Source organism: Neophocaena asiaeorientalis, unplaced genomic scaffold, assembly GCF_003031525.2.
Source record: "Neophocaena asiaeorientalis asiaeorientalis breed wild unplaced genomic scaffold, Neophocaena_asiaeorientalis_V1.1 scaffold126, whole genome shotgun sequence".
Taxonomy (NCBI): Eukaryota; Metazoa; Chordata; class Mammalia; order Artiodactyla; family Phocoenidae; genus Neophocaena; species Neophocaena asiaeorientalis.
Genome location: NW_020174565.1, coordinates 338,134 through 354,358, shown reverse-complemented (window position 1 = coordinate 354,358; position 16,225 = coordinate 338,134). Strand labels below are relative to the sequence as shown.

At 38.6% G+C, this 16,225-nt stretch overlaps 1 protein-coding gene across 1 annotated transcript in view; it reads right to left on the bottom strand.

Annotated features, from left to right (window-relative positions):
- Positions 1–9,189: 9,189 nt before the first annotated feature.
- DSG1 (desmoglein 1) overlaps positions 9,190–16,225 on the bottom strand; it is a 36,752-nt gene continuing 29,716 nt past the window's right edge. Inside the window, exons 12-16 of the mRNA XM_024757955.1 lie at positions 16,020–16,225; positions 14,668–14,801; positions 14,360–14,432; positions 12,308–12,513; positions 9,190–10,230 (exon numbers count right to left, since the gene is read on the bottom strand). The exon at positions 16,020–16,225 is cut by the window's right edge and continues 6 nt beyond it. Coding sequence (XP_024613723.1) covers positions 9,190–10,230; positions 12,308–12,513; positions 14,360–14,432; positions 14,668–14,801; positions 16,020–16,225 — 1,660 coding nt within the window. The remainder of the gene's footprint in view (positions 10,231–12,307; positions 12,514–14,359; positions 14,433–14,667; positions 14,802–16,019) is intronic.

The following is a 16,225-nucleotide window of genomic DNA, read 5'->3' as shown; positions in this document are numbered from 1 at the left end:
CTAGTCTTTTTTAAGACATTTGGTAAAGATACATTTTACAGTCTAAGAAAATTAAATTATATTGTCCCTCATTTTAAAGAGGCATCATTATGCCAAAGAGTAGCTTCGAAAGGGAAGTTCTATTGGGAATGGCTGGAATTTGAGAAGCACTATGATGTAATCTAGGGGCTCAGTGCTCACATAGAACGCCAAGGCAAGAATGGATTTTAGAAGAACTGAGGCATGAATGGATTGCATTTATTCATGTATCCAGTAAATAATTTTTCAGTTTCTGCTTGTCACTACGTTGACCTCTCTGCATCATACATGAATTCAAAATTTTTTATTTAATTTCTTCCATATTCAAATCATGACAATAGAATTTTTGAGGTACCTTTTTCAATTTTTGCAATAATATGTCTTAGAAACAGAGTGAACTGTATTGTTGTTGTTAGAAATAAGCTATTAAAGTGTTTGGGTTATGTATACAAAAAATAATGACTTTGACTAATAGCCCTTGTTTTTTGGCACTAAATAGACATCAAACCCAATTATCTATCAAGGTCACTCCTAAATGTGTAACAGTAAAGCTAAGTCATGTGTTATAGGAGAATGATTATATGTCTAAACACTTTACAGGGAGAAGAATCTAATTAATATAAATGATATAAATCATAAAGATACAAATTAATGACAAGGGGAACCCGAAGACATTCTTATTTTATACCGTTGGGTTTCGTTATCCAATCTATCGATCCATTCTTATTTACGGTGGAATGTTCAAGAAAGGCCTGTCAAATCAGAAAATTCTGAGGTTCCATGTCACATATTTCATCAGAGAATGCTCTGTAGAGCATACCAGTGGTTGTAACAAATCCTTTCGGTACCGTCTCCATATTTTGCCCTTATCACTTCAGTGTCCACATGCCCGATTTCTAACGGCCAGCTCCTGTGTTTCTTCATTTCGTTGGCGCCATAGCCACTTTACCCACCTGTGCAGCAAGCACAGGGAATTCTATGCCCAGGGACTGTCCTTAATTACTAACTGATGGTAGTCGTTGTCTGAATACAGAATCACCTTCATTTCTGGGACGATTTAGCTCTATGGTGCAAGTACCTTACCAGCTCCTAGGAAGGGTTTTCCCTTCCCAGGAGGGCTGAGCTTCAGTTGTCCATGGTGGTCACTGGCTTTTAATGGCTACTTCCCCTTCCCTCTTTCATCTCCCCATTTACTACCAGTGGTTTCTTCACCTCCATCCTTTCCCCCCAGATTGCGCTCACATCCTGTCTCGGAGTCTATTTCTGCGTGAATCCAACTGAACATGTGATCAAAACCACCTGAGAAGCCTGGGTGAGTAATTTATCAAGCAGAAACTGGCATACATTTTGAAAGAGATATCTATTAATTTGAATGCAGCAAAGTATTTTCCTTTGAAAAATGTGACCAATTACATTCTGGGTCCAACCAGATATGAACTTTGATAAGAATTGGAGCCTGATATTTTGAGCAATTGCGGGAAAGTTCTTGAGGCAGGGGCTTTCCTCCCTAGGTTTTATATAATGAGGATGGCTGGGACCACACAGGCACAGAGCAGACCGGTATATCCCAGGTTTGGCATGATTAAGCTTTGTTTGTAAAATTAGGAAAAGTAAGTCTCCCAGAGTCAGCTGGAGTTTGTCTTATTTGACACAAGTACATGCCCAGAAACTGGCATCTGTTTCAAACTTTTTAGTCAATTTAATATTCTCCATTTGTATTTATTATGCTTGAGTTCTTTCAAGTGAGATTTTTATATATTATAAAAAGAATGAGATCTTTTATGTTTTATTTTTTGGCCACAGCGTGTGGCATGTGGGATCTTAGTTCCCCCGATCAGGGATCGAACTCACGCCCCCTGCATCGGAAGGCAAAGTCTTAACCATTGGACCGCCAAGGAAGTCCCTATAGTAAGATTTTAATTTAATCTATTGCTCAGTGCCCTTTTTCCAACTTCTTTTTGTATGTTGCTATTAAACTATCTAGGGCTTTTGGTTTATTTTTGTCACTTGTTTTGCTACCAAATTGTATGGTCAAACCAGGTAATAGGACTCTCTCATAAGAGAGCTAGCAACCAGTAATCTTTTAAAAATACAATTCTGAGCAGAGCACTCCTCTGCCCAAGCTTTCCAGTGGCTCTCCATTTCACTGAGAATGTCAGAATTCTTACAATGACTTGCAAGGTTGAACTCCATCTCATCCCTTGTTACTTCTCGGAATTCATTTCTTATTGCTTTCCTTCTTTCACTGCTACATGCAGGTCTCCTTCTTCTTCCTTGAATACCCAAAGCAAATGCCTACCTCAGAATTTTTGCAGTTTTGTAGTCCCCTCTCTTGAAGTGCTCTGTACCCAGATAGCCACATGGCTTGTTCCTGAATGTTCTTCAGGCGTCTGCTCAAATATTGCCTTATAACTAACTCTGCCTCAATTACCTTATATAAAAGAGTATCCCTCCCACCCTGCACTCCCTAGCCTAAGTTGCCCTGCTTTTTCTCTTGACCATTTATTGCCATATAACATATTATACACTTACTTGTTCATTGTCAGAACCCCCGCCCCATCCTGAACGTAAACTCCATGAGGAGCTTTGTTCACTACCATATCATCACTGCTTGGCAAAACTATTAGGCATTTAATAACCATCTGTGGAATGAATCAATGAATGAATCAATGAATTAACAATTTGGACAAGGAAAGAATTTATGAGGAAATAATACTTAATGATACCTAAATGATGAAAGGATGCAACCATATGAAAATGAGGAGAGAAATGTTCCATGCAGAGTGAATACCAGTTGCAAAGGCCAAAGTATTTCCTCAATCCATTTCCCCTCACGTTCTCTATTATAACTATTATAGTCCAAGCCACCATTGTCTTCCCACCACCATCCTTTATGCCAGATCAGGCAGGTCCCAGTTGGCTGTTCTAAGACATGCAATGAAAATCCATTGAAATTCTTAAAATCGGGGATTGACTTAATCTAACTTATATTTTAGAAGGCCACATAGGCTCATCTGTAGAAAATTGTTTAAATGAGTCCGGTATGGAAATAGAGAGACTACTTAAGAGGCAGTTCTGGTAGGGTGGCAGATGGGGATGGAAACTATTTAATGGGTTGAGATATATTCTGGTTATAAAATCAACTGGGCTTACTAATGGATTAAATGTAAGGGGTGAGGGAAAGGATAAAAGTCAAAGGACTACTTAGATTCTGGGTTGAGCACTGGGTCAATGGAGTCATATTTACTGGGATGAGGGATATTAGAGGATAAATTATAAGCTTTAATCCCAAACAGTTAAAAAGGGGCTTGGATGAGTTATCATAGAGATAATGTAGAGTGTTAACAGGAGAGGTCTTGGGACAAACTTTAGGGGAACACTACCATTTAAAGATTGGGTAGTTGGGGAATAAACAAAAAATAATAAGAGAGAGAGTGGCCAATGAAATATAATCAATATCCCTAGAGGATGGTGTTATAAAAGCCGCGAAAGAAGAATGTTTCAAGGAAGAGAGAACAGTCACTGTTTTCAGATTCTTTACAACAAATAAGAAAGGCCAGAACAGAAAAGTAGGCCTTGTATTTGGTGTTGTATAGGTCTTAGACAAATTTGACAAGGGCCATTCTAATGGGCTGATGGGTGAATGTTGTAGTCTCATGGGACATGGTAAAGAAAGGAAAGCACGTGTACATGAGTCTTAGGAAATTTGGTGAAATAAACAAAGAAAAAATGAGACAGTAGCCACAGGGAAGGGTGCTGATGGAAATGTTCTGGGGTAGGGGAGAGAGTGAGAGAGGGAGATACAGAGAGATAGGCAGAGGCAGAGGGAGAGGGAGAGAGAGAGAGCGAGAATAGGAAAGAGAGTGTTAACGAAGGAGCAAAGTCCTTGAGCTTAAATGGGGAATTGTCTTTTTATATGAGTAGGACACTAACTCCATTGCAATACGGTGGGGAGATAATATGGGTGTAACAGGTGGCTGTGCAGGTTTGGCAGAAGAAGATGACTTTTATTTTCTCAGTGAACAATAGGATTAGGTCATCAACTGAGAGTAAGGAGGGAAGAGGAGGTGTGGGAGCATTGAGGACAGAGACAGTATGCAATAGTAATCTGGTGTAATGAGATGAGAAGTCTCTCACAGAATCAGCTAGGATTAGGGAAGCATGTGATGTTAACCTGAGATCTGAAATCGAGTATTTAAAATGAAAAAAGTCAACTCACTTGAATCATTTGTTTAGCTGTTTGTGTGCAGACAGAAATGCGGGGGTAAAAGATTTGGGATATGAAAGGGGGAGCAGGGCAAGGAGGTAGAAGGTATGCTTCAAGAGGTGACAGTTGGACTCATGAAGTTTGATTAGACAAGGAGGGAGGTGAAGCTGACAGATACTGAGAAAGCGGTGGGAGTCCAAAGAATGGAAGCTTTGATGAAGTGGAGGAATTGCAACAATCGGAATTCATAAGCAAGTGAGCTGGAAGGATAGGAGGAAGTGAAACTGAGGCATCCAAGGTCCTGCCATGCTGGGTTATGACAAAGAAGCAAGTGACTGAGGTGGCTGGGGGAATGGAGGCGTAAGAGCTGAGAATATGGGATGCTGAGTGCCTCGTCCATGGAGGTGGAGAGGCCACAGAAGACTGTGAGCCAGAATACAAGAGTCTTTAGTAAAAGTGGGGACATTATTAAGAGGTCAGGAAATGGCACAAGGAGAAGAGTGGGAGGGGGATATAAGCAGATCGCATGTGTCTGAAAAGACGAAGATGATAATGTTCTGAAGGTGGCATTGGAGAGCACAAAGGAGATGCACCCCAATAAAGAGGAAAGTGTTTGATTTTAAAAGCAAATAAGAAGAAAAGCCATTTAAAAGAAATAAAGTGCTGGTGTAAACAAAAATTAGAATATGAAAGAGAAAAATATGAAAGCATAAAGATGCTAAAAGTATCAAATAAAAGCTTAAAATTCACATTATTGATCATTTACTTATTGCATGAGGCTGCTTAACGCTGTGTTCTGACATTTACTAAGCAGTACTCTGGAGAGCAGGCTCCCCAGTAAACAGGAGAAAAAACGATTTAGGAAACAGAAAATGAAAAACCTTAACAGTGTGAAAATAAAATAATGATCTCTATGGACTGAAAATAATAACTAGATTTGATAATCTCTAATTATTCCTTATATTCTAAGACCCATCCCCACCTTGCAATTCAGAAAAGGTAATGAAGGCATATTAAGCATTTTATTGCTGTAAACATAACTCTTTAGAAATTACAGACCAACTTAAAGTAGCCAACAGATGACCAAGCAAGGAACTAACACCCAAATAATCCAAGAGTTTTTATACTGAAACTTGAAGGAAAGCACCTTGTTGTAAACATCACCCAAGATGAATATTAAAGTCTAAAACTACTCGTAAAATAGCGAAAGAAAAATAGGTTAGACTAAGTACAGCTTGATGACAGTGTTTAGTAATTCAAATATAACTAGATGGAGGAATATAGACACCTAAACAGTAGATTATTCATTGTTTTAAAATTATTTGATGGAGAACAGGTTGATCCATTTATGCTTTGGTCCTAACATGAATTGAATAATCTGGAACTGGAAGACAGATTCTGTTTCATGGATACTAATAATCTATATGGACCGGTGTATTCTAGTGCAATGTGAAATAGGTCTTACAAACACCAGAAGTCCCCTCAAAGGTTGGAATTATTTAAATAGGCATGGGGAAATGTGGCAATACTTTCAAAAGTTTGTTTTGGGCTTCAAATGTCTTTCTGAAAAAGCCAGGGCCATTTTAGCCGAGATTATAACACCTTTAAACTCTTGCTAAAGTCGAAGACTGTCATATGTGTTATACACTGGCTGACATTCAAATGTTGGTATAAATTCAGAAATGAATTGTGTCTATAACTAGAAACATCCAGTCAGAGTGAATATGTAATTTTTGAAGCTATATGATTAAAATTCTGTCAGAACATTATACATTGAATGAACATTATGAGGCTAAAAACTTTATATACAAATGTAGAACAGATGTCCAGATGAAGCCCTAGAAATAACCTGAAATAGATACTTTTTCCATAAATTTTTCAGAGCAAATACATTTATATCAGTCAACATACAGAGAGGCTAATAATATGTAGTAGATGTATTTGGAATTCAATGTCAAAATTAGCTCAAGATGGTATTTTGGTTGATATTAAATAATAAAGTATTTATAATACACTAATGTTTGCCTCTAAGGACTACCTCTTTGGAAAGGGAGATGTTTTATAAATATTAAACACTTTGTTTTCAAACTATATACACATAACGATTAAATCACTCTTTTTTCCTTCTCTTTTGTTAGGAGCAAGTTGATCTGAGACTCAGCTTTCATTATGGGTTTGAATTATAACTATTCACTTATAAAATAATTTTCATATCTTTACGTCTATGGAATGACGTAAAGTATGTGAGTTAGAGTAAAGCATCTAAAGAGAAGGATTAAATTCTTCCTAAAGGCTGTTCATTAAAAACAATTACATGCCTTTAAATGACTGTTAGAGTGGTTGCTGTCTTGAAAAGGTAATTTTAAAATTTAGGGATAAAGAGTTAGAACATCAATGTGTAAACATGAAAAAAAGTCTGATTTGAAAGTATCTTCCTAGAAAGACTGATGACTAATACTGCCATTTTTTTTTCTTGTATCTCCCATGGTTTTATGTAACTAATGGATCTTAATAACAATAGTTATTAAGGATGGTTGCTCTGGCATTTGTCAGACGATCTAAAAAACATTTCTGGAAGATACCAGGAGTCTTAAGAAAAGACTTCTGATGATATGTCATATCAAAGTGACAAATACTAACAATTAATTAGTAATTATTTCTGGCCTTCCCTGGTGGCGCAGTGGTTGAGAGTCCGCCTTCCGATGCAGGGGACACGGGTACACGCCCCGATCCGAGAGGATCCCACATGCCGCGGAGCGGCTGGGCCCGTGAGCCATGGCCGCTGAGCCTGCGCGTCCAGAGCCTGTGTTCCGCAACGGGAGAGGCCACAACAGTGAGAGGGCCGCGTACCGCAAAAAAAAATAATTATTATTATTTTTTTTTTTAATTTCTTCAAACTCCTGGACCCAGGCATACTCAAGTATATTTCAATAAGTAGCTTTTGACTTTATTTCTGTAAAGATTACCCATTATTAATGGAACCTCCAAATGGGAGAAAGAAATAAAAAAAAGACTCCCTGTGAATGATTCTATTTACACCTCTGCATTTTGGCATGCTACAGACTATCAAAATTTTACATAGTATACAGAGTTAAAATAAGATGTGTATTGTGGCTTTGAAAATATTGACATCATCTGCTGTAACATAGAGGGAAATAGCTCTGGGTAAAATAATTCACTCGCCATCCACCTTTGACAAGTTTGGAAGTCCAGTAACTATTCTTTGATCTTGTAACATGTTGGGAAATTTGAGTAACTGGGGGGACTAATCCTTAAAATATTTTTGCTATATCCAGTTTCACATTAGTGAGCAAATATTAACATTGAATTTAGAAAAGAGAAAAAACTTCCTTTACCATACAATAGTAAATTTACCTCTAAGAATGCTTTGATTCTATTTAGAGATTTTAACCTGGTAACACTCTGTAGCAAATTCACAGAAATGACTCATCATAAATAGGACATTATTAAATTTTGAAGTTAGAAAAGTATACTATGTAATTTAGGAACTATCTATAAATTGGAGCATATATAATCCAAGAGCTTACTGACAAATCAAATCAGGAAAGTAAAATTTAGGTTAGTGAGAAAATTCGGTTAGGAGGTGGGATAGAGTAAGGAAATTGGATTGTCTAGTACAATTTCATTCCCATTAACACAATGTCATAAACTCTGTTAAAAGTTCCTAGCTGATCTCTTCAAAATAGCAGCAGAGGGTTATTTTAAAAAGTACTAAATTCAATTAAAACTAATAGTACGGTATTATTTACTGAACAATTCTAACTTCCCCCATTAAATATTTTACATGTGCTAAAAACTTTTTTTAGATCCCTTTAAAAATTTTCCCCAAAGCGTAACTATACTGCAGGCTTTTTTTCACAGCTCAGTCTAAGTCAATTATTTTATCTTAGGAGATGTGTAATAAAGAGCTGTATATAAATGAATAACACTTACTAAAAACACAATCTGAAAATACAATGCGATTCCCGTCTACTTCTTTGGAAGGTAATTTACCATGTCAGGTGTTACTTGCTTCAGCCTGAGAAGTATACTTGGCAGGTTTTCCTTTATTAAGTCAGAGTCACAGTGGTAAAGGGAAAAATGCGTGTGATATCCTGCAACTTCACCAGTATGCAATATGCGTCAATATTGCATCTACCACTAGACACAAACTAGAATCAGAGACGTCCTTGACTCCATAGGAATTATAGCTGAAGCCCCATCTCAAGATCTAGGCTCAGACGATGCCAGTTCACTCCCAATCAATCTCACTATGTTGCCACCCTCTTATGGAATTTCCCTCCCAGGAAACATTTCCTAATTTGAAGTTTGTTTCATCTAGTGCAGTTATTAAGGTGGGAGTGCTTGGTGGCTTGTGGACTTGGCTGAGTAGCCATTTTTTTTCTTTAATGGTTAACTCTGGTCTAAATATGTGATTGGATTTTTATTTATATTATCTGCAAAATTGACAAGGCATTTGGGGCATATTTCAAATTCTTCCCCCATACTTGAGCGCATATTGCATGTTTAGTTTTATTTAAATATTGCCTGAGCTACATGGCAATTCAAAACAGAGCAAGGAGAACAATGCCAATTGCCATCTTAAGGCCAGTGCTTTTACATGACCAAGTTTTATTTATTCCATGTGCTGGAGATACACTACAGGCCACACAAAAGCTAAGAAGACCCTACAGGCCATCCAGGCACAAAGAAGACCCTGTCTCAAGTTTTAATTCATGGTCATGATTCTGTTAGTATGACTATAAGAAAAAAGTCTACAAATGCTCAGGAGAGCTCTTGCCCAACAGCACTATTTCCATCTATTTTTCTCACTGAGGTGTCTCACCTTGTTCCACAATTTTCTTAGCACCTGGTTGTGCGTCATAAATTACACTGTTAGTTTTTGGGTGGTGGGAATTAAACCTAAATCACAATTACTGAGAAAGAGCGTGCTGGGGTCCTGGCTACTTGGTATATTGTCCTGTACTGTACTTTGTGATTCGACTTCGGGCTGTGATAGGGGAGGCAGATCCTAGGGTATTGCTAAAGTGATGCTCAGAGGAGCCCCTCAAGTGGCCAATGGTGGATGTGCCCCCGATGCTGCTACTCAGGCCCCCGCCCCCTCCCAGACTGCTCAGCCCAATGCCACCACCACTGCCCACCAGGCCACTGCTGCCTATGCCACTGCCTCCACCTAGCCCAGCTGGGCCACTAATGCCAGTCATGCCGGAGCCTGAAACTACCTTCTCTGTCACAACCACATTGTGGGTGTTTGATAAATTGGGGTGCACACTCAGATTGCCCACTAGGCCGGAAGTTGGCTGGATTACTCTTTCTGTCACTACTACATTTGAAGACTCTCTAGGATCAGGGATGGTCAAAGTGGAGGGCAGGCTCGAACCAGGTGTTATTACCCTTTCTGTCACTATAACATTTGACCCATCTCTCAAGTCAGGCATCTCTAACATCCCATGCAGATTGGCACCAGAGATTGGGCCGACCACCCTCTCTGTCACCACCACGTTTGATGCATGTCGGTTATCGTGAACGTGGACAGAGGGCTTCAGAGTGCCCAAGGTGGTGTAAGACTCAGTTAAAGTGACATTACCATAGCCCAGAGGATCAGGAATAGGATGCTGTACCCCAGGTCCCGAGGGGTAGTTACTCTCAGAAATGATGGTGGTGGTGCCGAAATGTGGGGAGGTGTGTGGGTGTCCACTACCAGTGGGCTCTGTTCCCTGCAGAGGGCAGATCGGTTCAGTGCTGTCAGGTGGCCAAGAGGGATCAAGGTCTGGATATGGTTCCACTCCTTTTCCCAGGCTGATATCTGCCAACTTCTTAAATTTAGGCCCCAGTGTATCCAAAAAGCTGTCATCCAAGTCTTCTCCAATGAAGCTACAACAACCCACAGAGCCCGCAGGGGAACCTACACCTTCAATATCATATATGAGCAAACAGTCATTGGATGGGCGTGCTTCGTCTTCATCTGCATAAGCGTATGCTTTCTGAATTTGTAGAAGAAAGAGAAAATGAAATGATGAATACATTTTTAACAGTAATAGAGGTCTTTATCATTATTTTTTTCCAGAGCTTTACCAAAAAAAATATATAAAACAAAATTCTAACATCTTCTAGAGACTCTTTAGAAGTTATTATATAATTACTTGAAAGAATTTGGTTAGGAATTATTTTAACTGTAATTTGGATAATACATTTTGATATTTATTTAGATGGACTTCTTCATCTTAGTGCACTTGGGACACAAAAGCACAAAAGGAATCACGTGAATGATTTTGCAACCAAGTTAGAAGGAGGTATACTTAAAAACATTGAACTTAAAGTATACCAAAATTGTGTATTTTTTTGGATTTGTTTAAATTAGGTAGTTCATAGTTGATTTGGGTTCATTCAGAACTGTGCTTTTCTTCCTTCAGATGAAGTGAATATGGTGGTTCCATGAAGATTTATTTCAGTGTGGCTTTTTAAGCAAAATAACAGGAAAATTTGACTCTGGGTCTATGCCACTTTTGGATTCAGAATTGAAGGTGACCAAAGACAGTTCTTAAAAATAGAATCTCCTCCAATTCAGAGTGAAAGCTCACAGACATGTGTACTTTTATTTCATCTCTTTTGTTTGTAATGTTGGATTGCAAACTTTCTGGTTAAGCAGAAATACCTTTATTAGCAAACCAACTCATTGTGCCATTTCAATTCAAAAACAGTTTTTGAGTCCTTACTGTTTGGCAGACACTCTCTTAGGAAGTTGGCAATAAAGTAATGAACAAAACCAGATAAAGTCCCTCTCTCACAGGGCTTACAGTTCAGTAGGATGAGCCAGACAACACATAAACGTATTTGTTAGGAGGTGCAGAGTAAAGGAGTAGAGAGGGATAGGGTTGCTCTTTCAGACGGAGAGTTCAGGGACAGCATCTCATAAAGTGATGGTTGTTCAGAGACTAAAGTCACGGGGACAGTAAAGCAGAGAGAGTGTTCTGGGCAGAAGGAGATACAAGTGCAAAAGTTGTGAGGCAGAAATGGAACTTTTCATGAAAATGATATTCATTTGTAGGGACATGGATAGGAAGTATACCTATGGATTTCAGCAACTGTCCCCTTATTATTTGCTGCTATTTGGAAGGCTTTTACTACTAGTTCAGTTCAAAATATCAGCCACCCTCTCATTAGGAGAGCTAATGACTGTATTTTAGGCCAGTGTGTAGAAGGACATAAATGTATCAGAGACAGTTATCAGAGGTAGGAAATATCAGAAGGTTTAAGTATCATATAGGGTAGAACCACGGGCAATTCTGTCTCTACCTGACGATGGCAAAATTAATTCTCTCTGGTTCTTAGAATGTCCTGGAAATGTACTATGGCTCTTGGACCCACCCTTATTACATGTTTACTCTGTGCTTGGAACTGAGCCAGGTACTGGCAACATAATGTAGAGCCCATGCAGACGAGGCACTAAAAACGGTGGTGAACATGTAACCAACAGATCTTAGCAATGGTATGTTCTAGAAAATGTACAAACAAAGTACTACAGAGATACACATAAAGAAACATCAACGCTATTTGGGATGAGAGGATTCACAGTAAAAACTTCAGAAAGGCAGGGGTGTTTGAACCGGATAGAAAGATGAGTGTGGGTTTGTGAGAGAGAAGATCAGGTAAAAGCATTCCAGGATGAGCACAGCATAAGCAAAGACATGGAGGGCAGTAGACCAGTGTGAACAAGGCAAAGGGGCTTGGCAAGCAGGGTGGCTGGTAAGGAGTAATTGGAGATGTGAGGGTGTGAGGGAAGAGGTCAATTGGTTAATTGCTGTGTGAAGGAGATGGACTTCACGCCACAGACAAAACAGAGCTGGGAGCCACTGGTTGTTTTAAAGTGGGGGAGTAAAGTGCTCAAGTCAGAGTTTGAGAAATACTATTCAGCAGGAATATAGATTGTCAGGTGTAAAGACCAGAGGCTGGGAACCTAGTTAGGAAACATGCACCAAAGCCCTGTTGGGAAATAGTGGGAGCCTGGGGTAGAGATATGGGTGCAGGATGGAAAGGAAGGCATGGGGATAGAGAGCTTACCTGGCAGAAGTAACTTTCCATGAAGTTCATATTCAGCCCTCCTTCTCTACATTCCCTCATAGAACTTCTTAATGTTCCAGAATATTCTTGACATATCTTAGGTTGTCCTGATGTTTTAACTCCATCCACCAGTTCCAATGCTGTCGTTCTTTCTCCTCCTCCAAGATCTTGCATTTTTCTGCCATGATACTCATTTGTGTAAACCCCTAAAAGTGTTGATCAAATTAAATTTTACTTTCTCCTGTAAACTGTTTTTTCTCTAGTGTATTGTAAACTAAAAATTAGTAACTTACTGTAATGTAGTTTCTCCATTTAAGTACACAGTTGTGAGTGAGCAAAGAAATAAAATGAAGGTAATACAGGACTTCCCTGGTGGCACAGTGGTTAGGAATCTGCCTGCCAATGCAGGGGACACAGATTCGATCCCTGGTCCAGGAAGGAGCAACTAAGCCAGTGTGCCACAACTACTGAGCCCGCATTCCACAACTACTGAAGCCCACATGCCTAGAGCCTGTGCTCTGCAACAAGAGAAGCCACCAAAATGAGAAGCCTGGGCACCGCAACAAAGAGTAGCCCCTGCTCGCCACAACTAAAGCCCGCGCACAGCAACGAAGACCCAATGCAGCCAAAAATAAATAAATAAATAAATAAATAAAAATGAAGGTAATACATAAAGAAAGGAGATGCAAATATGATATTGAGTTCAAAATAATATTATTAATCAATTTGTTAATTCAGTAATTATTTGAGATACTACTATATGTTGTGCTGGGATCGGGGGCTCCACAGAGGTTATACAACCCTATCTATACCTTAGAGAGTTTGATTTCAAATTGGGGGAAAATACCCAAATTCTAAAACTTAAGAAAAAAAACAGTATAAGAATACTCAATGTATTATTAGAAGCACAGGGCCTCCAGGGCATTCAGAGAAGAGGCCATGGCTATGGTGAGGGGATAGGTTTGCATGAAGACTCTGGGATTTGCACTTGATTGTGAGGGGTGAGTAGAAGCCTGTTACAAAATTCCAGGCAAGTGAGATAAAAGGATGGCCCAGACTATGGAAGTGCCATGGACAGAGAAAGTGTTGACAATGGGGTAGGTGTCCTATGGCTTTCATATTTTGAAGATCTTGAGTTTAGGTATAGTGTTTCATACTTCTTGCTCTGGTGCCTCTCACTGTGCTTTGTTCAAGGTTTGTAGACTTAATGACAGAATAAATGCATAAATAAATCCTGGTGGATTTGAGGATTTGACAAGTCTTGAGAACTGACTGAGTGTCAATGAATAGGGAGATAAGAGAGTCAAAAATGAGTTTCTGCTTTTTAGGTGGAGGGTGTTGGGGTCGTTAACAATAATGGACACCTCAGGGGGAGAAATAAGTTTACAGACTAGCATCTCCAGTCTTCTGAATGTGGTCCGGTTCTATAAGTCATAAACATTCCTATGTCTTTTACATTTTGAAGAGTTCAAAGTGGAAAAGTCATGATCACAAGTTTGAAAAAGAGTGAATGAAAAATAAGAGAATCAATAATATTTATTTACCTTGAAATAAGGCAAGACAGTACAATTATTTTCAAAGATATGAGTTTTTAAAATTTATTCCTCTTTTTCTTAGACTGATTTTGTGAATTGTGGAGGCAGATGCTAGCCTCAATAAATGAGCATACGTCTATTTAATAGGGCTGTACTTTAATTCAAATTAGTGGTTTTTAATAAATAACAATTGCTCTATTAGACAAAAAAATCTCAGCCAAAATTGACTTCTGGTTACAATTCAGTACTTCTCTCCTATTTATAGAAATCCTAATCAGGTCATCTCTTGTGTACTCTCTGATGATTGAAGAAGATTTTAAAAAATGCAACCTAAAAGAATAATAAGTATTGTAGGTTTTTCTTTATCATTTAATTTGCAAATTAGTCATTTAAAAAAGACTGATGGGAACAACTGCAAAGATAAGACAATTGAGAAATGGTAAGGTATGCAAAGACAGAGAATAGAGTTCCTCGCTAGTCATTTGAACTATGAAAACTTAAAAAAAACTTTTCTTACCTGAGTTGTCAATGCAGTCGATAATATCTGCATTATTGGGTGGTATTTGTGGTGCACCGATATTGGTCAAATCCTAAAGGACAGGAAACATTTTCCCATTTGTAATGATTCTTTTCTTTCAATAATTATACACTGGGTTTGTTCTCAAATTACCTCAGATTTTCTAAAAGGATACTGAAAGTAATCTGAACCTCATTTAGAAAGGCTTCCCCGGTTACTGTCATCTAATTTTGTTGTACCTTTCTCTTCATTTTCCCCATCGGCTATCCCAGAACAAAGAACAACCTAGACTGTTAGTGAGCACTTACCACAAGTTTGGGCTGCGGTCCTTCCACCGCCCATGAATCCATTGCTCCATCCGTACATTCGGGAACAGGCTTAAAGCTGGCCCTACAACCAGGGACACCTCCACAGTCACAAAACATCAACAAAAATGGGACCACTGATGGTGAAAAGATAGGAATATTGCAATTAGCAGTGGGACCATATTAAAACAAAACAACCTGCTTTTATGATTAAATTTGAACCCCTAATATAACTCCATTTGATTCTAACATTATTATGAAAGTTTCAGAAAGCAAGCTGAATAATGGTGAGATACCAAAATCAATGTAAGCCTCAGACTGCAATCAATTTTTACTTGTTATATAGTATTCAGATTACAGATCATATTATACTATTAAAGCAGATGAGTCTTTTCCCTGTCATTACTTAGGAAAATATTAAAGGAAAAATATTCCTCAGAGACTGTAGCATCTGGCTCATGACCACTCTAATTTCTATCATCATCCAAGGCAATGTTAAAGACCACCTGAAGAATCCATTGGATATTATACCCTCATGTCTAGATCCTTGACTATGTCCACTCTAGTGATCATACAATGTGGTCTATCTCTAAATGCTTCCATGCGTGGTACTTCCTTTTCATTATCTACGTATTGTTGTGAAGTAAGTTTTATTATTTCACAGTTGGCCAAAGCAAGGCTCAGAAAACTTGGGTAAACTTTGAAGGACTCAGACAATTGAATTTAAAAGCTGGAGTTTAATTCTTCGTCTATTTTGCTCTCCTTTCCTTAGGCTGTGCAGCTTTGGCACAGCATGAAATCCCTTCAAGGTCTAGCCCCTGCCTATCTTTCTAGACTCGACTCTCACCATGCTCTCAAGTACATCCTTTATTTCTTCTATGCTGGAGTCCTTTATTTCAGTTACTTGCACTCTCATTCTTTTGGGATTTTGCACATGGATTTTTTTTCTTCTTATATTGTGTTCCCCTTTTCTTGTCCACTGGGCTACCTCCTATTCATCTGTTAAAACCCAACTCAGAGTTTACTTTCTCTATGTAGCCTTTTCTGATTGTTTCAGTCAGTTATTTCTGGCTGTCTTCTTCACTCAGGTAGCAATTTGAACCTGTCTGTTATGGTACTTTCCCATTACATTGAGATTCAAAGCAAAAAAGTTTTTATCCTCCACTGCACTCTAAGGGGTCAAGTTGTTTGATGTTTTTTTTCATGTCATAAACCCAACACCAAACATAGAAATTTCTTGATAATTGCACAAAATAAGGATTTGTAAAATATATGTCATCAAAGGATCAGAAAACGTATTTCCTCTCCACAGTTTTTTAGGGGGCACATAAAAACAGGACTGTTAAAGTACTTACATCCAAGGATCAAGAATCCCATGATGAGTAGTCCAATGCCAGCAGGACCAAAATATACATTATCCTTTATTACTAGATGAAAAGCGGTGGTGCCACCTACATCAACAGTATTTGCGTTTTTGTAGGTATCAGTGGTAACATCTGAGGAAGTAAGGCCATTTGTGCTAGTACTGGTATTATTATCATTAGACGGTGCATCACCTCCC